At 42.0% G+C, this 24,441-nt stretch overlaps 2 protein-coding genes across 2 annotated transcripts in view; one reads left to right on the top strand and one right to left on the bottom strand.

The window, feature by feature from the left end:
- LOC139638411 (gamma-secretase-activating protein-like) overlaps positions 1-24,441 on the bottom strand; it is a 41,419-nt gene that overhangs the window by 6,717 nt on the left and 10,261 nt on the right. The window contains exons 18-29 of the mRNA XM_071512541.1: positions 24,110-24,185; positions 22,893-22,962; positions 22,526-22,605; positions 22,259-22,339; positions 21,607-21,729; positions 21,245-21,303; positions 20,891-20,922; positions 11,419-11,480; positions 11,171-11,266; positions 8,889-8,959; positions 8,433-8,527; positions 2,992-3,111 (exon numbers count right to left, since the gene is read on the bottom strand). Of these exons, the coding sequence (XP_071368642.1) occupies positions 2,992-3,111; positions 8,433-8,527; positions 8,889-8,959; positions 11,171-11,266; positions 11,419-11,480; positions 20,891-20,922; positions 21,245-21,303; positions 21,607-21,729; positions 22,259-22,339; positions 22,526-22,605; positions 22,893-22,962; positions 24,110-24,185 (965 nt within the window). The remainder of the gene's footprint in view (positions 1-2,991; positions 3,112-8,432; positions 8,528-8,888; positions 8,960-11,170; positions 11,267-11,418; positions 11,481-20,890; positions 20,923-21,244; positions 21,304-21,606; positions 21,730-22,258; positions 22,340-22,525; positions 22,606-22,892; positions 22,963-24,109; positions 24,186-24,441) is intronic.
- Positions 269-2,009, top strand: LOC139638407 (C3a anaphylatoxin chemotactic receptor-like). The gene is made up of 2 exons (XM_071512536.1): positions 269-676; positions 1,461-2,009. Exons 1-2 carry the CDS (start codon positions 269-271, stop codon positions 2,007-2,009), a joined length of 957 nt encoding a protein of 318 aa, XP_071368637.1.

Here is a 24,441-nt window from a genome sequence, read left to right as displayed (position 1 = left end):
AATATCCAGCACTACTCCCCATGTTACAACATCAGTGCCCATTAAAGCCTGAGATATACATATAGATAAGGAGAAGGAAGAGGGTAGGTTATCTCTCTCCCTCATATTTAAATGGCCAGCTGACACACCAGGCATCGACTCGGTCACAGACATTAACCTGTCCGGAAACCTTGAGCTCAACACAGCAGGAGACATTTCTACCCTTCAGTTCATCAGCAACTCCTCGGATTCATTTCAACTCATTGTCCTCCTTCATCCTCCGTTCATCATGAACATCAACAACCTCTTCATGAACTTCTCCCTCACAGCTGGAGACTCTGACCTCTTCAATATCTCCTACCACACAGATAGATACCAGAACACTTTTGTGGTCTCCCATCCCTCCCGTCTTCCCTTTCTAATCCTTGCCTGTTTCGTTTTCGGAGCTTGTTGCCTGCTGGGTATCCCCGCTAACATCGTTGTCATAGCAAGACTCAGCTGCCGTCTGCGACACTGCACCATGACGGAGCACCTCTTCTTCAACCTGGCTGTGTCGGATCTCCTCTCCCTGCTCAGCATTCCTGCCGTGGCAATACTCATCATCGCACCCTATCAATTCTACTTTTTCTTCTTCTTCTTCTGCTTTTCTTCTGGCTTTTTCATTGTGGTGCTGATAAGTGTCCAAAGGTACTACCAGGTATGTGTCTAATAATTCTATTTTATAATGGCTTGAATGGTGAGTGTCTACTTGGAAATGTGGGTTGGATGCAAGAGAAAGGGGCTGGTGGGCAGGTGAGAGTCCTTGTGGTTGTACTGTCCAACTCCAGCAGGTGCTTCCTTTCACAGAAGTATTGCTGAATTAGGCCCATAACTCAGGAAGGGTCAAGAATAAATTCTGGTGTCCTTAAAAGGTGCTACATGTAGCATTTTAAGATAAATAAATCATTAACTTTGAGGTAGTATCATAATTACTGAAAACAAGTAAGACAAGAAGAATGGCAGCTTCTACCAGTCTCTACATTGAATTTTACATTGTGTGCCACCAGTTCGCATTTGTGGGAAATCCGCTGGACTGCAGCACAAAGGGAGATCACTTTACAACATAAAACAAGAACCATTATTACTTTCCAAGTAATACACAACTGCATAGTTTCAACTTCACATTAGCTTACCTCGTGGGAATGCATACTTACTCTTTTCTCCTAGTAGTAACATCCTCTGTGCAACAGCAAGCAACTGGGTTTATGGGAAATGTAGTCTTAATTTTGAGAAACACATAATGCACCAAATTTTGGTAACTCCTTAATAAGTGTTCTTAGTACTAATTGATGACAGTGTGCTGCGAGTCCTTCTCAATTTCTGATCCAAGCATTTTTTTTCCCTCCACGATGCTTTCACCAAGAACATCCAGGCCAATAGAACCTCACAGTTAATAATAACATGGACATGAAACTAAAAACATCCATCCATCCATTCAACAGGTTCTTCACCCTCAGAAGTGGGCCCGGCTGGGCCAGAGGGGGCAGTGGGTGCTACTGCTAGGAATATGGGTGCTTGCTGCCCTGTTGTCTCTACCTGCAGTGTTTTTACCAAGAGGAGAGAGTGATGTCGGCATCAATCCCAGCGGGCTGCACATATTATTGGTCCTCACAGTGGTGTGTATTTCATTACCAGTTTTTAGCTACCTGGTCATGATCACCTTCTACATACGGCTTGTCAGAGGGGTCAACCGGAGGAAGTTCTTCAATGACTCACACTCTCGAATGACCAAACTTATCATTCGAATCATCGCCTCCTCCCTGGCCTTTTCCATCCCTCCTTTCACCCTTCAGATGCTGCGGTTGGCTGCGATTCTCACGGACTCAGACACACTGCTTCTGTTTAGTGACAAGCTGTCGTTTGTGTCAGGTTTTTACCTTTTCAAAAGCTGTCTGAATCCATTCCTCTATTTCTTCGCCTCACGGGATCGCAGTGGATGCGACACCAAGAGACCAATGGAAGAGTCTCCTCATGACGAGGACACCGTCTAATATGATCCCTGCATCCTGTGTTTTTGAAACATCCTCTGTTTGACAAAGGCAAATCTCATACTGTTGTGGCTTGAAAATTCAAGGACAAATTAAACTCTTTAAATAGACATTAAGACAGAAACTTGTCAAACTCAACCCTGATGATGGTTTTGGATATATTGGATACTTCCATACCCATAGTATTATGCACTGTACAAATGGGATAAATGTCATGAAAACATCAAATTGCATGTGCTCATTTCACCCTCACACATTAGATTGTTTGTACAAACTTTGAGGAAATTATTTGGGGGTTTTTTGTGATTATTTTCCTGTTGTTTGTTGCCATCTCCTCTACTGTCCTATTGTATTAAATCTATCCATTACTTTATCTTATATGTATTATGCATTCTAAATTGTATTTTATTGTATTTCCTCCATTTATGCATTGCAGTACTTCATTTCAAATTGACTGATCTATTTTACATCATACCACAGGCCACAGCTGAAAACAAAAACTTCTCCTCAGTATGGCCATCTCTTATATACATAATACACATGCTGAATAAACAAATACTACCACACAAAATGGCATCAGGCTTTTTAACAATGACTTATTTAAATCATTTAAAATTTTAATTTAGATTTTATGATTTTTATTAGATTTTTTGCCATTTGTTTTTAGCGAGGTACATTCTGTGTAATTCAATCCTTGTATTGTGATTTAGAATGGAAAAACACAGACGAATGAAAGAAACAAGTTTAAATAGTGAAAGACCAAGGGAACTGCCTCCTCAATACACAAAATGATATCTACTCTAATAGAAAGAAATATTTATCTGTGTGCTCTATCCTTGTAAACGTAAATCTGAAGTAATGGAGAATCAGAATGCAATAAATTAACTTGGCTAAGTACAAATGTCCAATGTTGGAACAGTTATTAGATAAGTGAGGCAGTTAAAACGGTACAGGTGTATAAGCGTGTCTGTGTGTGTGTGTGTACCTGTCATGAGCCGAGACACAAAGGTTTCAGTGAGTTGCAGGAGGCCATGGTCAATGTACTGCAGGAAGGTATGATGAGGGAGGCAACGCACACCAAGTACCGCTAACAGGGTGTGGTAGCCTGGAGAGAGAGAGAGAGAGTGTGGTTAACAAAACTGGCAAACAGGTACTACAGATATGTGAAGGCCTGGGTCTGTACATTATTAATGGCAGAATCAGAGGAGACTCTCTGGGTAGACTCACACACTGCTCTGTGCTAGGCAGTAGTGTGGTAGATTATGCCATTATTGATATTGAACCACAATATATAAATGCATTTCTAGTATTACCACAACTTATCGGACCATAGCCAAATAACCTTGTTGCTGAAAAAGTCATTGTCACCCACTGTCAATCCAAACCCAGAGCCAAGGCTGTTTCCTCTGCCAAGGAAATACAAATTGACAGAAGAGAGCACTGCTGCCTATACCGCTGCACTAGACTGTGACCAAGTTCACAACATGCTGGAACACCCAGTATCAGCCTGACGGGGGAAAACATAAATTTGGCCACACATCACTTAAACAGTATATTTATCCAATTGGCAAAAGAATCAAAATTAAAAATATCGCAAAGTAAAAAATCCAGCATAAAACCAAAAGACCGATGGTTTGACAGAGAATGTGCTTTATCCAGACAAAACCTAAGAAAACTGTCAAACAGAAAACACAGGAACCCAAATGACCCAGTAGGACGGCTTGAATATCTCCAGGCCCTAAAACAATACAAAAAGTTCCTCCATATGAAACAATTACATTATATGGAAGGAGACCTCAACAAAATTGAAAAAGCTATCAATGATAATACCTTTTGGAATTTATGGAAAAACATTAACCCACAGAAACCCATGTGCAGAGACCAACCCAATTCAAAACGGCAATATCTGGAAAAATTACTTTGATGACCTTTATAAAAATCCAGAATGTCATGGTTTGAATGCCAGTCAAGTCTTAATGACAGACAAACTCAAAGAACTAGAAAGGGCAGTGAAAGATAACAAATGTGCCCTTGACTACCCCATCACTATTAAAGAACTACAGCAAAAACTCAAAACCCTTAAAAATAGCAAAGCCTGCGGTATAGACAGCATTAGCTCAGAGATGCTGAAACACGGTAATCTAAAACTTCAACTTGCCATGCTAAAGCACTTTAACCTGGTGCTGACAACGGGATATTACCCCACTATTTGGAATAAAGGTCTTATTTCTCCCATATTTAAAAATGGAGACAAGTACAACCCCAGCAATTACAGAGGCATCTGTGTTAACAGCAACCTCAGTAAACTCTTCTGTAGCATCCTAAACTCCAGATTAATAACATATCTCACTGATCACAGTGTCCTGTCTAAAAGCCAGATTGGCTTCTTACCCAACCATCAAACATCAGACCACATCTACACTCTACATACACTTATCCAAAACCATGTTCACAAAAAACACAAAGGGAAGATATTTGCATGTTTTGTAGATCTAAAAAAGGCTTTTGATACAATTTGGCATAATGGATTATTTTTCCAACTCATACAATGCAGAATTGGTGGTAAAATATATGACCTAATCAAATCCAAATATTCTGACAACCAGTGCTATGTAAAAATTGGAAACAAAAGAATAGAGTTCTTCAAACAAGGAAAAGGGGTGCATTAGGGGTGCAACCTATCTCCTACCCTATTCAACATTTACATCAATAAATTGGCCACAATTCTCGAACAGTCCCCAAGCCCTGGATTAGATCTACAAGGCAAAGAAAATAAGTTCCTCATGTATGCAGATGACCTGGTTATATTATCCCCAACAGAACATGGCTTACAGCAGAACCTCTCACTGCTGGAGACCTTCTGTCAAAACTGGGTGTTGGACATCAACCTTGACAAGACTAAGATTATGGTATTTCAAAAAAAGGCCAGATCACAGGAATCCAAACACAGTTTCACTGTGCGAGGGACCACACTTCAGCATACAATGGAATACAATTATTTGGGCATAATCATCAGTGCATCTGGCAGCTTTGACAAAGCAATAAATTCCCTGACAGATAAGGCACGCAGGGCCTACTATAGCATTAGAAGTTCACTAAATAAATTCAATCCTCCAATCAAAATTTGGCTACAACTATTCAGCAATGTAATTCAGCCCATCCTTATATATGGAAATGAAGTGTGGGGCCCTCTAATAAACCAGAGGCACACCTCGTGGGACACAACACCCACAGAAAAATCTCAGCTTCAATTCTCTAAGGAAATCCTCAAATCCACAGAAACTGTCCAAACCATGCATGTAGAGCAGAGCTGGGAAACTTCCCTCTCTCTCTCCACATGATAAAAAGATCAATTAAATTCCAGGTTCACTTGGCACAAGCTGATCCTGATTCATATCACCACAGAGTCTTTATAAGCTTAACAGCCTCTGCCCAGAGACAGACCCTCTGAGAAACATCAGAGAAACCTGCCACCTCAAAATCCAAGACCTCCATCATCTCTCCAAAACTCATCTGAAAACAACAGACAAGGAAAACAACATTGACAATTGGAAAAATAAAACAAAATCCATCAACAAATTAGAATGCTATCGTTTATTGAATAGAGAATATTCCCTAGCACAGAAAGCATAAAAAAAAACCCAAACAGAGACGCACATTAACAATGTACAGACTCAGCGACCATCAACTAGAGATTGAAAAAGGTCGTCATAAGAAGGAATGGAAGCCCAGAGAACTGAGAGTCTGTCAACACTGTTCATCAGGGGAAATAGAAACTGAGCTCCATTTTCTCCTCTTCTGCCCCCTGTACCAAACTGTCAGAGAGGCCTTCCTGCAGCAGGTTAAAGCAGCAGACTCATCATATCAGGGAAAAACATGTGATGAACTAATGAAACTTTGTCTAGGAGAAGAACCACAATTTACACACTTAGCCGCACAATATGTAACACTCTGCCATGATATTAGAGAAAAAAATGTATGTTAATTAGAACTTCTTGAATATTGTAACACTATGTAGTTACATTTCACATTTATGACCATTATGACGGATTATTTACTTTGTAATTTGTAATTTTATTTTTTATTTTATTGTATTTTTTATTATTAGATATTATCATATCTCTCCGGTTACTACAAGACATACAAGACATTAATCTAATTGCCTAATTGTACCCTCTTTTACAAATTTAACACATTTTATGTACGTGTATGTATGTATGTGTATTTATGTATGTATATACGTGTATAGTGTAGCTTATTTGAATAGAGAGAGAGAGAGAGAGAGAGAGAGAGAGAGAGAGAGAGAGAGAGAGAGAGAGAGAGAGAGAGAGAGAGAGAGAGAGAGAATATATACATCTCAGGCTTTAATGGGCACAAGGGAAAGATAGTGACTCTTCTTGCAAATGAGGTTGTAACAGGGAGTAGTGCTGAATATTGAAAAGCAATAGCTAGAAGTACCACACTGATTCTTGGTATCTGTCAAAATGCATTGAAGGACTTTATCATCATCCAGAACTTCTTCTTTTCCTTGTTTATGGGCATTTCTATTACAGAAATGAACTGAACATCAACTGATTCTGTTCAGAAGTGCAGTTGACATGTCTGATGTATTTTCTGCATAAATTGACTGCATGATTTAAATGTGCTTTCAATCAGCAAAGAAAGACATATAAAAAGTGTTGTTTTAGTTAGTTTTGTTTGTGTCAAGCATTAGGATCACTATAATGGATCAGTAATGGATCAGTTTTGGAATCAGTATTTCCACTGATACCCAGTCATAGTGGGGGGGGGGGGGGGCTCCTATCTCCTATATTCAGCTCATAGCAATATAATCTTGTTAGCATCTAACTACCAGCACAGCCAGTAGCACGGTAAGCCTGTTGGTAGATTGCAAAAGCATAAAGACAGATATGGTCATCATGATGATCCATCTGACCAGAAACCTTTTCCCCAGAAACAGACAAGAACCCACAGGAAGTTACTCATGATGAGAGAGATCTGCCAGCTGCTTGATGCAGTGAAGGATTGGCTCATTAGTAACAGATTATAAATTTGTCTATTTGAGTTAAATACATTATTGACATAAAAGCATCAGAAAATGATTTAAAAAACCTTTTCCTCTACATTGAGATATGAATTAAGCAACATGTAGGCACAGCTTCATCTGTTTCTCTTTTCAGCGTGTTTATGTTTATGAAATGTTGATGACAGATTTCCAGACATACAACTTAAATTTTAGGGCAGAGATTTTGCACAGCACAGACGATCATTTGTTTAGGAAGCAATGTGAAAAACCTTCCTCTGGGAAAAGAAAAGCAAGCTCTTGCAAGTTTGACAATTACAATCATTAAAGTGACAATCCATGAGATTCATGTTATTCTTGATTTTGGTGACACCTTTGGTGATATGCGGTTATTGCTTTGAGTGTTTTCCACTCAATGTAGGCATAGTCCCAACATAACTGTAATAATCAACAATAGAGAGCATCAAAACAGAGTAGTAGAGAGCAGATGTTGAGACTTTGGCTTTTGATGTTCTTTAACAACAGGAGGGGGGGGGGACATGAAAAAAGCAGGCAAAGAAAACCACCTACCACTCACACACACAACCTCTGACAACCTCTCTACCCAGACAGCCCAAGATTCAAACCTCAGCCTGTCCAACCTCCAGCCAAGCACCATCAGTTCACACTAAACTGCTCAGGAACACAGTGGGACTGTTTAAGGGGGAAGTTTTGCCACAAATATTCAAAGTGAATTCAAATGATTCAAAATGTATTCAAACTCCACTTTACCCATGTCTGCACTATGCTAATGTTTAACATATTTTTGGTTACATTAGTGCAGGAGAGAGTGGGTCTGTCGTCCCTCAATGCAAACACATATTGTTATTCTGGATGAGGTAGAGAGGAAGACTAGATTAAAGGCAAATTTATGGTTTCTGCGGTGTGCCTGGTGTTCACGGTGTGCCCGGTGTTCGCGGTGTGGAGGGTCTGTGCGGCGAGTGCGGAGCTCTGCAGGGGGTCTGCGGGGGGTCCGTACCAAGCTCTGTGCTCGTCTCAAAAAATTAAACTCTACGGAGGCCTCCGCAAACGCCGCAGTCAGTTCAGAGGCTATGATTGGTTAATGGTTGCTATGTTAGTTGGTTACCAGGGAAGTAGTCTATTCGAGCCAACTGACACCTGACAACCGGCAAAAATGGACAATCGGAGGAAATTCTGCGCTCTCCACGAACACCGCGCTGTTACCGCATTTACCATAAAATGCTGTGGCTCTGCGGAGAGAACGGTCTTGCCGTGAACACCTATGCCACTGGTCCATGATTTTGTGAATGTACTGTACTGCACCTTCAATATTTGTGTCCTTGTACTGTTTTCTTCTAAATGGACATAAATAAATTGTTAAAATGTGTGTGTTTGTGTCCTACCAGGTGGGAGGGGCAGACAGAGACCCCTCGTGGCTTCCAGGGTCCGAAACATAAAGTGAAACACAGCCCACTCTGCCGGACTGCCCTGCTGCGTGCTGGAACATCAACACACACACACACACACACACACACACACACACACACACACAAAATTTCAAGGGGAATGTTACACACACACACATACTGTCAGCACTTATATTACATACATTAATGTAAAAATGCGGCTTGAACACACACACACACCGATATACGCACACACAATTCCCGTACACATTTACATTTTTTGTTATCTACCGTTTTAAATTTTACACATTGATATATTACAGAAGCTAAACATGACTGAAAGATGTTAAAGGATACAAAAAGTATCGCGTCCGTCACACACACACACACACACACACACACACACACACACACACACACACACACACACTGAGACGAGGGAGGGCTACTCACAAGCACAAAACACGAGGGCCCAGTTTGTACTTCAGCCAGACCGACTCCAACATGTGTCTGATGAGCTCCAGCTAAACACACACACACACACACACACAGACACAGGTTAGTGCTTAGAGAAGGAGATGCTGGGATTTGCTCAGTTAGACTCAAATGAAAGATTTTCTTCCACATGCAGCTTGATGGGGATTTTGCACGACACAAGCTTCCCTTGTTCAGGGAGCCGCCTGAAACACCTTCACCTTTTTGTTTTGTTTTTTTCCATTTGAATGTGCGTCTCTACTCCAGAACTACGCTCAGTTTCACATTCTGTTCAGTTTCCCCATTTTCCTTTTTTCCTAGTTCCCACTTTCCCATACTTTCTTTCCACTGAACAAGAGTAATGCAGTTGATCACACACACACACACACACACACACACACACACACACACACAGTCCAGAATCCTACAATAACAGGAAGATCTGCCTCATTCCCTTCCTGCAGACCAGTGGGAAACCCTCGGACACCTCCGTCCTCCGCTGACCCCAGGGTGGGAATTTCAATTAGCTTCGCTTATGTAACGGACCAGCCTCAAAATACAAAGGCGTCAAAGACAGATGGAATAATAAGTCCCTCTGGTTTTTTTTGGTTTTTTTAAATCTCACCTGCGCCAATGTAGATATCTGTTTTCTCTTCTTTCTTGTATGTTCTATCATTTTGCAAATAAAATAAAACTAAACTATGCAGCTTTGTTTACTTTCTATGCCAAAAACAGCATATTTAAACAGATAAGTGAGGGAAATGTAGAGATTTATTCTGGCTACTCTGTAAACTTGGATGAACCAACTAACTGTCCAAATGTCAAACACTACACCACCAGATGATCCATCCACTGGTCTCTTGACAGAATAAACTAATCGTTGGATGCGTTTGAACAGTTGTGCTCCAAAATGAGATATTCATTGTTTGAAAAAAAAAAAGACACCTTCTTAGGCAAAATTAACTATTCAACGCCCGACGGTGAGGCTGAATTTACTCGATGTGGGTCCCCTGCTGGAAAACTTTAATAACCTTGGGTATAGAAGAACTTTTCTGCTGTGTAATTAAAACATATTTCAGTCTCTTTCAATTCATCCCATTACTTTTGATATTTATTCAGACTTTTGTTATTCTCATTCGGCTGTTAACAGGTTGTTCTGTGACATTGGCTGTGTTATGAAAGGCATGTATCTTGGTTGTCCGTAGCAACAGGGACAGGAAATAAATAACTATGACAATAATGTACTGCGGAGCTGTAATCTATCATAGCAGAAGTTCCCCGGCTCTTAAAAGCTGTAATCTATTTCACCCCCAACTTCTCCCCTGTGTCAACGCAGCCATTAGTCTCAATAAGCAGCGACACGAGGGGGAGATGTTCTTTCTCTGTGGAAAGGAAGTGAGGCCTCTTTGAAACAGCACCACCCCGGAGTTTTTTGGGGGTTTTTTAAAGCATGAGTCAGCTTGATGTGCGAGTGCATCGCCCAGCCAGGGAGCAAGTCCGCTGCTGTTGAAATGAAACGATAAAACAAATCCACAAGGCTGTTTCTGGTGGGTCCTCACACAAGTGTGTTTTAATGAGATAAAGTTTTCCACTTCGGTCCTGCGCTGAGCGAATTCAATAACCGCCGACTGTTGTAAGCCGATTTCAGACACGCCCATTTTCATTAAACCCTCCTTTCACTTCGCTTCCGAGTCCCAAAGCACAGGATGAAGCGCATCCTGTTTTCTATTAAATTCAGGCCTTACCCTTGGCCTGATTTTATACTGTTGTGTTGATATATGCTGTATGTCTGCTTTCACCCGCTCCTAGCCGTGAAGGGAATTACCTCCCAGGAATACTAAAGACTGACTTTACAGAAGCCCCTACCTCTATCTGCTACTGAAGGTGGAGAAGAAAGGAAGCGGCTTCTTATTTTACAGTTTAGTTTTGACTCGATTAGGCAGATCCCACCTGGTCTGAGGATTGAAACAGTGACCTGATGGCTTCCAGTCAGCCTCTCTAAACTGAAGAACACATATCCATCCGTGATCTCTGTGCACCACTGAGCAAAAGTCGAAAACTCACTATAATCACTATAAGGCTTTTGACTCTGTGATCCCTGTTACATAAACATGAAATAAATATAACTTTAAGAACTGGGTACACACAAAAAAATCTGGTTTACTAAGTTTCTACTATGAATAAATAAACATGCATGGACACACAGTCTCCGGATCTCTCTTTCTCTCTCCCACACACACACACACACACAGTGCACCAACCAGCTTGGCTACGTAGTTGACCACCAGCGAGTCGATCTTCTTCTTTCCCAGTCGAGGCAGGTGTCTGTTCAGATGTTCTCGCAGCTTGTCAACGATCTACGGCACAAAACACACACGTTCAATATTTTGTGTGTGTGTGTGAGGAGAGTAAGTGAGCCTTTAAGTGGAACTTTGTGTTTGTGTGTGTGCGTGTATGCGTGTGTGCGTGCGTGTGTGCGTGTGTGTGTGTTGCAGCCTCTCTGCCTCACCAGGCCTATGAGCGCCCTCTGTTGGTGGTCTTCCTCCTGGAAGAGTGGCACCAGCTTCTTATCTGGAAGAGAGCAGGCGTTACCGGGTAGAAACACATAAAAGAAACATTTGAAGAACCTCCAAAAGCATGGGGTTATGAGGCTGCTGTGTGTGTGTGTGTGTGTGTGTATGTTGCTATTTTATGTCACTCATAAGACTGTACCATGCGCCACTTCAGTTACTACAGCTGGATTATTACACACACACACAGACACAGACACCATCTTTTGATCACTTTCGTCACATTTACACACATGCAAGAAGCCTTTTGATTTTATCGTTTAATACGCTGCAGATATAAATAGCTCCTGCAGGATACAGCCGACTGACGGGCTTTGCTGCCTGTTTGTGGTTCAAAGTTATCAGTTGTTTTACATTTCCATATTTTCCACATCGAGCTGATGCTCTTATTCAGAGCCACTTGACAGTGAGCGGAGCAGGCAGGGCTTCAGTGTCTTGCTCCAGGACACGTCGACAAGACACAAAGCTGTTGAGAGACACACTGGCTGCTTTCTTTCATCGACCCTGTGACCTTTCAGTTACGGGACGGTCTCACTAACCCTCTCTGCTCACTCAGCCATTTTACAGAATGCTGATGGCAGAGACAGACGAATGTGTTCAAGTCTGAGATTAGATAACCGACAATCTACATTCACATGGGTGGGAATTACAAGGGAGTGTGTATCCCACCGGCATCTTTTTGCCACTTAGCTCCAATATATCTATTAGAGTTAGACTGATATATCTGGACAATATTAGCCATTAAATTCAAATATGATGGAGGTTTCTGCCTGACAACAACTGTATTAAACAGTCTAAACCAATGCAATGAAATTCTTTACACAGTTTATATTTTCTTTGAATTGTTCAGTAATGTTATTTTCCAAGTTAAATGTATCCCAGAGTTCCCCCAATCATGGAACAGGTACGGCGGCTCTCCCTGCCTTAAAGAGCTGCTAAGCATAGAAGAATTTCATGAGTCTGGGTTTGTCTTCTTCTTAGTCTTCAATGGAGGGTTTTAGTGTCCCATGATGGTCTGAATGCTGTTTCAGAGGCTGTTCCACCCTGACAAGAAGAAAATTACTGGGGGGAAAATGATGAAACATGAAAGATACTGAATATTTTCCTCCATTTTGATCAACAGGACTAGCATGTTCAACCACCTGACTCAAACATACTGTAGGAGCCAAAATGGGTATTTATGTGTTTATTTTTTTGTCAAGGCTGCGCATGCTCTTTTTGGTTACTATCACTTCCGGTAATTGACACAGGGGTGTGGTTTCACATTTATTTACCTGTTCACTTGTATGGCGGGAGTCTAACAAAGAGGGTGAGTAGGGCTCCGATATTTTCTGTTGACCGTCACGTTATGCTTTAGTTTCTGTTTAATAAACAGTCTGAAACGCATCCGGACTTAAGTATGATTTTGTTTGAACGCGTCACAGTAAAGAGCCTACTTAGCCTCTTAGCGGCCTATTTTCATTGAGTCGCTACAACATAGTCAACAGAAAGTAGCCGCAACCACGACACTACTGGATGGACGGGATTCTGCGTTGATGGATCGCAAGGACGCCTTGGATCTCGGAGTTTGGATGGAATGGAAATGGACATTGTTGGAACATTTGGACTGTTTTCCCCTCTTCGGCTTGGATTGGAGAAGCCACACATGACTGCTGCCACGGTGTAAAATCGCTTCTTGACAGCAGCGCATCACAGCCATCAGAAGCGGTAGGCTTGTTATTGATTCCTTCTGTGTATTTGTTGCAAGTTTGAACACAGTTTGGAAGTGCGGCCGCTTGTCCATTGGGGACTGTTGGTTTTGGCTTGTGTTGTGTGTGTCTGTTTTGCCGAGGTTGGCGCTGGCGGAGGTTTTGTGCTGGTTTGACTGTTTGTAACACTGTGGCTGCCGTACTCTGTTGAGTTGAAAAATCGCATTGCCGACAAGGTTGAGTTGTTGAGCTATTGTGAATGTGGTTTATCTGTGGCTGAGTGTTTTTTGATGAATTGTACATGTTGGAAAATGGCAAAATGAGTGACACAAATGAAGTGAATGATGAAATGGAGGAGAGGAGGCCGGTCAAGCTTACAACCAAAGCGTTGGCTTGCAAAATTGAAGCTCTTCAGAAGGAACGTCAATCAAATGTGAAGAAAATTAAAGGGCTCACACAAGAAATTAAAGAGCTTATGGAAAGGGATGAAAATGTAAAGGACGTGCAATTCAAACTGGAGAAATTGATTCAGCTGTATGAAAATGCAAAAGCAGCACATGGGTCAGTTATTGTATTGCTTCCCAAAGAGGAACAGGAAAACCAGAATGACTGGTTTAAACGTGTTACAAAATACAACACAGATTTTACGGAGGATGTGAAACAATGGCTTTTTGAAACTGGAAGGCCCTTTCGGCAGACAGGTCATGTGACTGCAGATTTACCAATGGCTGCAAATTCAGACATTTCTATTTCACCTGAGGAGGCACCTGTCGAATTAAAGGAGAAAGTTCCCCACACGGATGCTCAACATGATATTCCCTCCTTCCAGTCAAACATTAAAGCAGCATCTGACATACAGGATGAAATACAACCAAGTGACAGCATATCAAATGTTGGAAGCAGGAAGGACAAACGAAGTTCTTCTGGCTCAAGCTCCAGAGTTTCAAGTACCACATCTGCACGTGTAAAAGCTGAGGCTGAAGTGGCTGCTCTTATTGTACGACAAAAACTGCTTAAGGATAAACATGCCTTGGAAGAACAGGAGGAGCAGCTAAGGAGGAAAAAAGAGCAGCTGAATCTGGAAACAAACATTGCTGCTACTATGGCCAGAATGAAGGTACTAGGAGCCTCAAAGGGATCCAGTGTTCGAAGTAACTTATCTAAAGTGTTTGATGGTATGGAGTCATATTTTGAGAAAGGACAACAGGAAAAGAAAACACTTAATGTTGAAGCAGATTCTTTTGTACCACAGTTGCAAGCCATGCATGCACATGGACAAATTCTCCCAAAGCACGGTGTTACCAGTCCACAAACACCAATAATAACAACCGCAGACAGAGCTGTAACTCAAATCCAGTCTCTCACCACAGCTCCCTTGACACTCCAGTCAAGCGTCAGAAATCCGGGTGAACATGCACATGTGACATCTCCAGCAACATTACCTGCTTCAAGCAACGGTGAACAGAGCAATATATTCTCGGTCATGGAAAAGCAAAATGAAATCACTGCATTATTAATCCAGCAACAGTGTCTCTCTTCCATGCCCAAGAAGGAGATTCAAGTTTTTGATGGTGACCCACTTCAGTACCAAACATTCATTAAATCCTTTGAACACAGTATTGAAAGCAAGAACAATAACCCCAGAGATTGTCTCTATTATCTGGAACAATACACAAGAGGACAGCCAAGGGAACTTGTAAGGAGTTGCCTACATATGGCCTCGGACAGAGGATTCAGGAAGGCTAAGGCTATACTACAGGAGCATTTTGGCAACGAGCATAAAATTGCTACAGCTTATATGGAGAAGGCTCTTTCATGGTCGTCAATAAAACCGGATGACACAAAATCTCTACAAGCATACACCCTCTTTCTTAAAGGATGTTGTAATGCCATGGAAGATGTCAACTACATGCATGAGCTTGATATGCCTGTTAACATGCTAGTCATCATAAAGAAGTTGCCCTACCGGCTGAGAGATAGATGGAGAACTATGGCCTGTGATTTGCAGGAAAAATACAATCAAAGAGCTACCTTTAAGGATATGGTGGATTTCCTTGAAAGGCAAGTGAGGATTGCTACAGATCCAGTATTTGGAGACATCAGAGACACTCCAACAGTGAGCAAAGATGTAAGGAGGTCCAAGTCACAGTCTCATCCAAGAATAAAAGGAAGTATCTTTGCTACCACTGTGACAGTTGCAGATAAAAAAACTGATAAAGGAACTAAGGAAAAGGAGAGTTTGTCTGCTGTGAAGTGCTGTTTGTTCTGTGGAGGTGGACATGCTTTGGAGATGTGTCTACAGTTGGAAAAGAAGGCACATAGTGAGAAAATCGCTTTCCTAAAGGAAAATGGAGTATGTTTTGGCTGTCTGTGTAGAGGACACATCAGCAAAGACTGCAGAAAGCGACTCAGCTGCAACATATGCAGTCTAAAGCATCCCAGAATGCTGCATATCCACCAAAGAAAGAAGGAAATGGACAAAGAGCAAGCAGAAATAAAGGAAACAGCTGAGGACAGTGCCGTAGCCTCTGTTCAGACAAGTGGTCTTACTGGGGCCGGTGAGGATAACTGCAAACTCTCAATAGTGCCTGTACAAGTTAAGGCCAGGAAGGGGAATGCTACAGTGCATACTTATGCATTTCTCGACCCAGGTAGCACTGCATCATTTTGTACTGTGGGACTGATGAATAAGCTTAATCTTCAGGGAAGAAGATCAAATATTCTATTGAGAACTATGGGTCAAAGGAAGGTCGTTGAAACCAGCATCGTTTCAGGCCTAGAGGTCGCTGGACTGGACAGCAGCGATTTTTGTGATCTCCCAAGCATATACACTCAGAGGACTATGCCTGTGCACAAAGGAAACATCCCACATCAAAATGATATCGATCAGTGGCCTCATTTGAGGAATGTTCATCTACCTGAAATTGACTCTGAGATAGAGTTGCTGATTGGCTCAGATGTACCAAAGGCTCTGGAACCACTAGATGTAATCCGGAGTGTGGGAGACGGACCTTATGCTATCAAAACCATGCTTGGTTGGACGGTTAATGGACCGTTAGGAGGAAAGAATGATGATGCTCAGGAGCAGTCAGCGATAAGTGTCAACAGGATATCAGTTGTGAAACTTGATGAGCTGTGGGAACGGCAGTTCAGGACTGACTTTCCTGAGTGCATCAGGGATGACCAAGAACCTTCAAGAGAAGACCAGCAGTTCTTGGATTTAGTCTCAAAATCTGCCAAACTAGTCGATGGCCATTATTGCATTGGATTACCTTTAAAAGAAAGGGAAACAAGCATGCCTGACAATAGAGGTGTTGCTGAACAACGTACACTGAACCTAAAGAGAAGATTCAAGAGAGATTCTTCCTTTCATTCGGACTACACCAATTTCATGTCTGACATGATATTTAAAGGTTATGCAGAGAAGGTACCTGATGATGTCTTGGAACGTAGTGATGGCAAAAAATGGTATCTACCACACCATGGGGTTTTGCATCCACAAAAGAAAAAACTCCGAGTGGTGTTTGACTGTGGAGCGACATTTCGGGGAGTTTCACTGAATTCTCAACTCTTACAGGGGCCAGACCTGACCAGTACATTGATAGGAGTCTTGGCTAGATTCCGTAAAGAACCTGTTGTCATCACCGCAGATATTGAAGCAATGTTTCACCAGGTGAAAGTACCAAATGAAGACCGTGACTTGTTACGGTTTCTCTGGTGGCCTGATGGAGACTACAGTCAGAACATGGTGGAATACAGAATGACAGTGCATCTATTTGGAGCAACTTCATCTCCAAGTTGTGCGAACTTTGCCCTTAGAAAATGTGCTGAGGACAATATGAAACAATTTAGCCCTCAAGCTGTAAACACCATCATGAACAACTTCTATGTTGATGACTGCCTCGCTTCAGCAGCTTCAGAGGAAGAGGCAATAGCTCTTTATCAGGAGCTACGAGAGATTTGTTTCAAGGGAGGCTTTCTACTTACCAAGTGGATAAGTAACAGTCGCCATGTGTTGGCTGCCATACCTGAAACAGAGAGAGCAAAAGAAATGAAGAATCTGGATTTGGACCATGACAATCTTCCTGTGGAGAGGGTGTTAGGTGTACAATGGTGTGTTCAGTCTGACGTCTTCAAGTTCAAAATCATCTTGAAAGACCGACCACTCACAAGAAGGGGGATTCTTTCAACAGTCAGTTCGGTATATGATCCCCTAGGAATATTGGCACCAGTAGTCCTGACTGCCAAGAAGATCCTGCAAGATTTGTGTAGGAAAAAGCTCGGTTGGGATGATACGGTACCAGACTCCATTGTACAGGAATGGATGAGTTGGATTCAGGAACTTCATAAGCTGGAAGGCTTCAAGGTTGACAGATGCTTCATACCCACAAACTTTGGAACGGTGACATCTGCTCAACTACATCATTTTGCTGATGCATGTGAGGATGGTTACGGAACTGTTAGTTACCTGTTACTGCATAACAACCATGGCCAGGCACATTGTGGATTTGTGATGGGAAAGGCAAGAGTGGCTCCATTAAAGCCAGCCACCATCCCTCGAATGGAGTTGACTGCTGCTACCATGGCGAGCAGAATGGACACAATGTGGAGAAAAGAGCTGCAGATGGAACTAGCAGACTCCATATTTTGGACCGATAGCACCTCTGTGCTCAAATACATCAACAATAAGACCACAAGGTTCCGAACTTTTGTGGCCAACAGAGTTTCTGAAATTGCCAAAGTATCACATGCATTACAGTGGAAATATGTTAACACAGTTAACAATCCAGCAGACATGGCTTCTCGAGGTTTGACAGTCAAATCTTTTCTAAAGAAAGAAATATGGATGTCCGGGCCTCAGTTTCTTCTTTGGCCTCAGGAAGAATGGCCTCAAAATCCTGATGGATTGGAAAAAATCTCACCAAAGGACTCTGAAGTCAGGAGCATAACTGTAAATGCTGCTCAGATAATGTCTGAAGAAGTGGATCCAATAACCCGCTTAATCCATTACTTCTCATCCTGGACTCGTTTGAGAAGGGCAGTAGCATGGATGCTCAGACTTAAACAACTGCTTCTGTATCATAGCAGAAAGAGGAAACAAGCAAGTGGTGTTCTCGCTCAGCTTCATCCAGATAACATCCATCAGAGAGATCTGCCACAAAAGGAGACAGGAAATCTTGAGACTCAGGAAAACAGTGGTCTCACAGTTGAAGAGCTGGCTAATGCGGAGACGGAGATAATCTGCTTTTGCCAGAAGAAGAGATTTGCAGATGAAATCTCAAGTCTGAGGAAAGGAATGAATGTTAAGAGGACTAGCCACATTCATAAACTCAATCCCATTCTGAAAAATGATGTATTAAGAGTTGGTGGGCGACTTAGCAGAGCAGCAATGCCAGAAGAGATGAAACATCCTGTCATACTGGCCAAAGATTTTCACATTTCTGATCTGATTCTTCGACATGTTCATGAAGATGTGGGTCATGGTGGTCGCAACCATATATTGTCCAAACTACGCCAAAAATATTGGATTCCTGGTGCCACTGTGTCAATCAGAAGAATTGTGTCGAAATGTGTTGTTTGTCGGCGTATAAATGCTACTCCTGGACAACAGCAGATGGCAGATTTGCCCCTGGATAGAGTCTCTCCTGACGAACCTCCCTTCACATATGTTGGAGTCGATTATTTTGGACCCTTTGGAGTGAAGCGTGGAAGGAGTGTTGTGAAGCGCTATGGTGTTATTTTCACTTGTTTAGCTGTAAGAGCAATTCACATCGAAGCGGCATCATCACTTGACACAGACTCCTTCATCAATGCCCTTCGGCGTTTTACAGCCAGACGTGGTCAAGTGAAAGAACTACGATCTGACAATGGCACCAATTTTGTGGGAGCTCAGCGTGAGTTGAAGGAGGCGATTGAAAGCTGGAATCAAGGTCAGATCCATAACACACTGCTCCAGAAAGGAATCAATTGGATCTTCCATCCCCCTGCTGGCTCACACCATGGAGGTGTATGGGAAAGATTAATTAGATCAGTGCGAAAGATTCTCAATTCCACCCTCAATGTGCAAAGTCTTGACGAGGAGGGTCTCCACACAGTTTTATGTGAAGCTGAGGCTATCCTCAACAGTCGTCCAATCACCAAGGCTTCTACAGATCCAAATGACCTTGAAGCACTTACCCCGAACCACCTTCTACTTCTTAAGACTACGCCATCCCTGCCACCAGGACAGTTTCTGAAGGAAGACATATACGCTCGCCGCAGGTGGAGGCAAGTTCAGTATATGTCGGATTTATTCTGGAAAAGATGGATTAAAGAATATCTACCCCAACTTCAGGAACGACAAAAATGGTCTAACATCAGACGCAACTTCACACCAGGAGACATCGTGATCATCATGGATGATTCAGCGCCTCGAAACTCCTGGCTAACTGGAAAAATTGTTGAGACCATTCCGGACAAAAAGGGACTTGTACGTCATGTTCGGATCAAGACCAAGACCGGCTTTCTGAACAGACCCATCAACAAAATCTGCCTTCTACTGGAGGCAGAGGATCTTTGACAAGTCCAAACTGACTTTATTTGTTGTTTTTTGACCTTGCCCCTTGCCCACTGCACACATTCTACAGACTACAGACTTTACTTATCCAGAGCGGTGGTAAAGATCGCTCTTTTAAGACTGTGATAACGAACTCTTGCCATCTGAATAATGAAGAAAGAAGATCTACATAATATTGAAATATACTGTGTTTGATTGTTGTTTATAATTGTGTAATTATTATTTTGAGATATAATAATTAGGGGCCGGTATTGTAGGAGCCAAAATGGGTATTTATGTGTTTATTTTTTTGTCAAGGCTGCGCATGCTCTTTTTGGTTACTATCACTTCCGGTAATTGACACAGGGGTGTGGTTTCACATTTATTTACCTGTTCACTTGTATGGCGGGAGTCTAACAAAGAGGGTGAGTAGGGCTCCGATATTTTCTGTTGACCGTCACGTTATGCTTTAGTTTCTGTTTAATAAACAGTCTGAAACGCATCCGGACTTAAGTATGATTTTGTTTGAACGCGTCACAGTAAAGAGCCTACTTAGCCTCTTAGCGGCCTATTTTCATTGAGTCGCTAAAACACATACAGTATATCCATTTTCCTCCTCCACACAGCTGCAAAAACCAACAACCTCCTCCATCTAATATTTTTACTACACGTGTAACACAGGTACAGAGAGAGAGAGAGAGAGAGAGAGAGAGAGAGAGAGAGAGAAAGAGAGAGAGACCTAACTCCCTCTGTTATATAACTGTGGTATTCCTTCCTCTTTTCTTATTTTCTGTGTATTTCTCTCTCTTTCTGTCTCTTTGTCTCTCTCTCTCTCTCTCTCCTCTCCCCCTTTTTTTTAGTCTCTCACTCCATGATAAATTAGTGTGGTGGTTCTGTTCTGCTGAATTCTCCAGTGGGCTTGAAGACCCCAGAAAAACACACGCACACACACACACACACACACACACACACACGCACGCGCGCACACACGCGCACACACACACACACACTCACTCAAATACACTTGCACACACATACATGCTCACACACACAAGCAAGTTTCGAGTTCCATTATAGACCAAGGTTTTGTTATTTATTACATTCACATTCTTTTGTTTGTGTGTGTGTGTGTGTTTATCTGTGTATCTTTGAATCTGTGTATGTGTGTGTGTATGTATGGCATCTTACCAAGACTCCAGGTGTCCACCATTGATAAAACTCTACAAAATAAGACAAAAATAAAGGTTTATGTGGAAAACAATCCTTCAAGGCAGCATTATGAGTCTTATGTTTCATTCTGCTGAAGTTGAGGCAATATAATACTACACTGCTGCATTTGGGAGCAAAAAATTTAAATTAAAATAATAATAATAATTCCTTCAACAGGGCTTCGCACGAAGTCGTGCTCGGGCCCTAATTAAAAAAAAATGTTTGTAATCAGGCACAGCTGGCTGGACCATAGTTTAAAGATACAGTCATCCCTCCCCTCCCCTCAATTTCACAACTATGTTTGTGTAGCACTTTTCCTTTTCCTTTACCTACTTCTTTGTGTTTTCCTCCATGTGTTTCAAATGGCTGGATGATCGTCTCCTCTCTGACTGCTGAAACACAACAAAACCATCATGATGGGAGGGCTGAAAATACGTTCCTTTTGTCTGACAAAAGCCACAGGTATGCCAACATGTACACACACACGCACACGCACACACATACACACAGCCTGAGAAAGACACACACACATTGTCCCCCATCCACCAGATTGTGCAGCATGTGCAAAGAATTAAAATGGAGCAACTCAGCTTCAAGTGCAGAGAGCAAGATGTGGTTCTGATTTGTGTTGAACAAATCTACATAGGAGGTTTTTGTTGTTAGGAACATGCACACACACACACACACACACGCACCAGTTTATCCCAGTCGGCCTGTATGTGTGATGTTCTGTATCTGGGGTTAGGAACGGCCTCCAGATATTTCATCCTCTCTGTGTTCCACTGCAGCTCTGACCAGAAACCCTGGAGACTCCTGGCCTGTACACACACACACACACACACACACACACACACACACACACACACACACACACACACACACACACACACACACAGACCACAGTGACAAAGCAAGGACATTGCAAAACAGTTGAGAATAATTGTGTCTGAATTGCGCACAAACAGCGTATATCACACTCTTTAACATATAAATGCCTTTTTAACAGCAAGTTAACGGCAAGTGCAGTATATTACAGTCTTTCCCCTGCATTATATCACTAATGCGCCTAGACCTCGTATAATATGTGAAAATAACAAAAAAGGCATCGTCTGGTTTTATTGACCCAGATAAATATAAGGGCAATGTTTACAAATAGCCCCTATATTAAAGTCTGAGTATTTAAATAAAACCCAGTTTGGAGGTGAAAGTGGTTGTGGAAGCGAGATCGAACCAAGAACCCCCAGTAATACAAAAATCCCTTAAGGAGACATTGTACTATAATGACAGATACTATAGTAATATATATAATAACTTGTGTGCATTAAGTGTCTATAGCATTGTTGTTACCTTTCCTTTGAAGACGGGCTCAGTATGCAGCTCAGTGGTGCAGGAAACACCAGGGACCTCCAGCAGACACACTGGCACTTCCTAGAACACACACAGACAGACAATGGTGTGTGTGTATGTGTGTGTGTGTGTGTGTACTGCTTAGACACAAAGAAAGGAACAGAGCTGCAATGTGGCCTGCTTTACATTCATATCCATATGTGTGCTTGCCCATGTGTATTTGCATGCCTTTATGCTTTTACGTGTGTGTGTGTGTATGTGTGGTACCTTCTTGTCGAATACAGAGGAGTAAGGCAAGACTTTATCCAGACTGAGAGACTTCTCATAGCTGATTCTGTACAAGGAGGCTGTGAGAGGGAGAAAGAAAGAAAAGAGAGGGAGAGAGAGAGAGAGAGGGAGGGAGAGAGAGAGAGAGAGAAGAGAAACAAAGAGAGAGACAAACAGAGAGAGACAGAAAGAAAGTATAGGAAAAGTATGTTTTGCTCTTGCCTCTCCAGACAGTAATACAGAATTCTCATCCAAATATAAACATGAGGGGAAAATGCGGGCGGTAGTTCTACTCTATACACCCAGAGGAAAAGGAGGGTGTACTCAGGAGACTTGTGTTTTTCCTCCCACTTCAGCCGCTGCTCACCTAGAATGAACTCCTGGATCTGATCAAAGGATTCGAAGGCCGTCACGTTGTCACACAGCCAATCAATAATCTGGAGGCAAGACACGGAAACACACGAGAGACAGACGTCATGCTGGTGGGAGTTCACAGACGTTACATTACAGCTCTAGGGCGTGTTCATCATTCAACATCCTCAAAATGTAGAGGAGCAAGTCTGTAAAAGTGTCATCATTTTGTAAACCGTGGTCTTAATTTACCCACCAGCCTTTAAACATCCCTGTAAATTGTTGAACTTTTGCACTGATTCATTTTGAAAGATAAGGTGTCACTTTTTTCAAAACGGTGGATGTCTCATTTTGGACTGAAACAAATCCATTACCGATAAGGTTCTGCACAGAACCTATGCTAGACTTTTGATGGATATTTAAATGTTTATATTATAGACACATGAGAGATGAATATGTTCAAAGCGCCGCACAGCAGCATCACATTGAAAACTGATTTTCCTTCACCCATATCTCTGCTGTTTCACTTTGACTGTGTCCAGAAACAGAAGAATTACAAGTATAATGTACAAGAAGAAGAGGAATTACGAGAACAACAATTACAAGAAGAAGAGGAAGAAAAAGAAGTAAAACAAGGAGAAGAGGAAGGACTTTATCTGCACAGCATTTTTCAAAGTTACAAAGTGCTGTGAACAAAACAAAAATGTTACCAAGCAATCGGCTACAATAAAGGCACTGTCTTTGTGCTGCTGGCCCCATTAACGCTGGGTCCATGAAGAATACAGAAGTTGCATGTGGCGCTCAGTTTCCGAGGCCTAGCTGCACAAATTAAGCTGGTGACTCATTTAACCTCTAAAGAAGGGATTTATTACCATCTATCCCAACAGCTAGAACATCTTAATTTAGGTGTACTGCTAACAGAGTCTGACTCATAGTCGGCACCCTGTCCAAACAAAATATCTCCCCCTCTTTCTCTCTCTCTCTCTGACTCTTCCTTATGATTTATCATACTTCCTGTCTTCTTGTTCTCTTTCCTCCATTTCCCCAGCGTCCATTTCTCCCATTTTATCTTCCCTCTTCTTCCCTCCATCCGCTCACTTTCAAACCAAGGAATTGTACACAAACTTTGCCATTTGGTAGACACTTTCCATCCTTGTGAAGCCAACAGACAGGACCTCTATTATTTATCCCTCCTTTATCCTTCCCTTCCTCCCCCGCTCCCTCCATCTCTACCTTAAGCTCCAGCTCTGGGTCGTTTCCCATGTAAACCAGTAGGCAGTGGAGGGCGGCCAGGCGCTGAGGGTCAGTCCTAGTGCAGTGACAGGGGGTTGGGTGGAGGTGGTATATTAACATATATACAACATACATATATATATATGTATATATATATACAGCTCTGGAAAATATTAAGAGACCACTGCAAAATTATCAGTTTCTCTGGTTTTACTATTTATAGGTATGTGTTTGAGTAAAATGAGTCAAACTACTGACAACATTTCTCCCAAATTCCAAATAAAAAATATTGTCATTTAGAGCATTTATTTGCAGAAAATGACAACTGGTCA

Source organism: Centroberyx affinis, unplaced genomic scaffold (genome assembly GCF_046629955.1).
Source record: "Centroberyx affinis isolate AG114_WGS23_722 - 3 ecotype Tasmania unplaced genomic scaffold, CSIRO-AGI_Caff_v1 ptg006345l_1, whole genome shotgun sequence".
In the NCBI taxonomy this organism is placed as follows: Eukaryota; Metazoa; Chordata; class Actinopteri; order Beryciformes; family Berycidae; genus Centroberyx; species Centroberyx affinis.
Note: the sequence above shows the minus strand (reverse complement) of the source record. Positions and strands in the feature narration are given on the sequence as shown.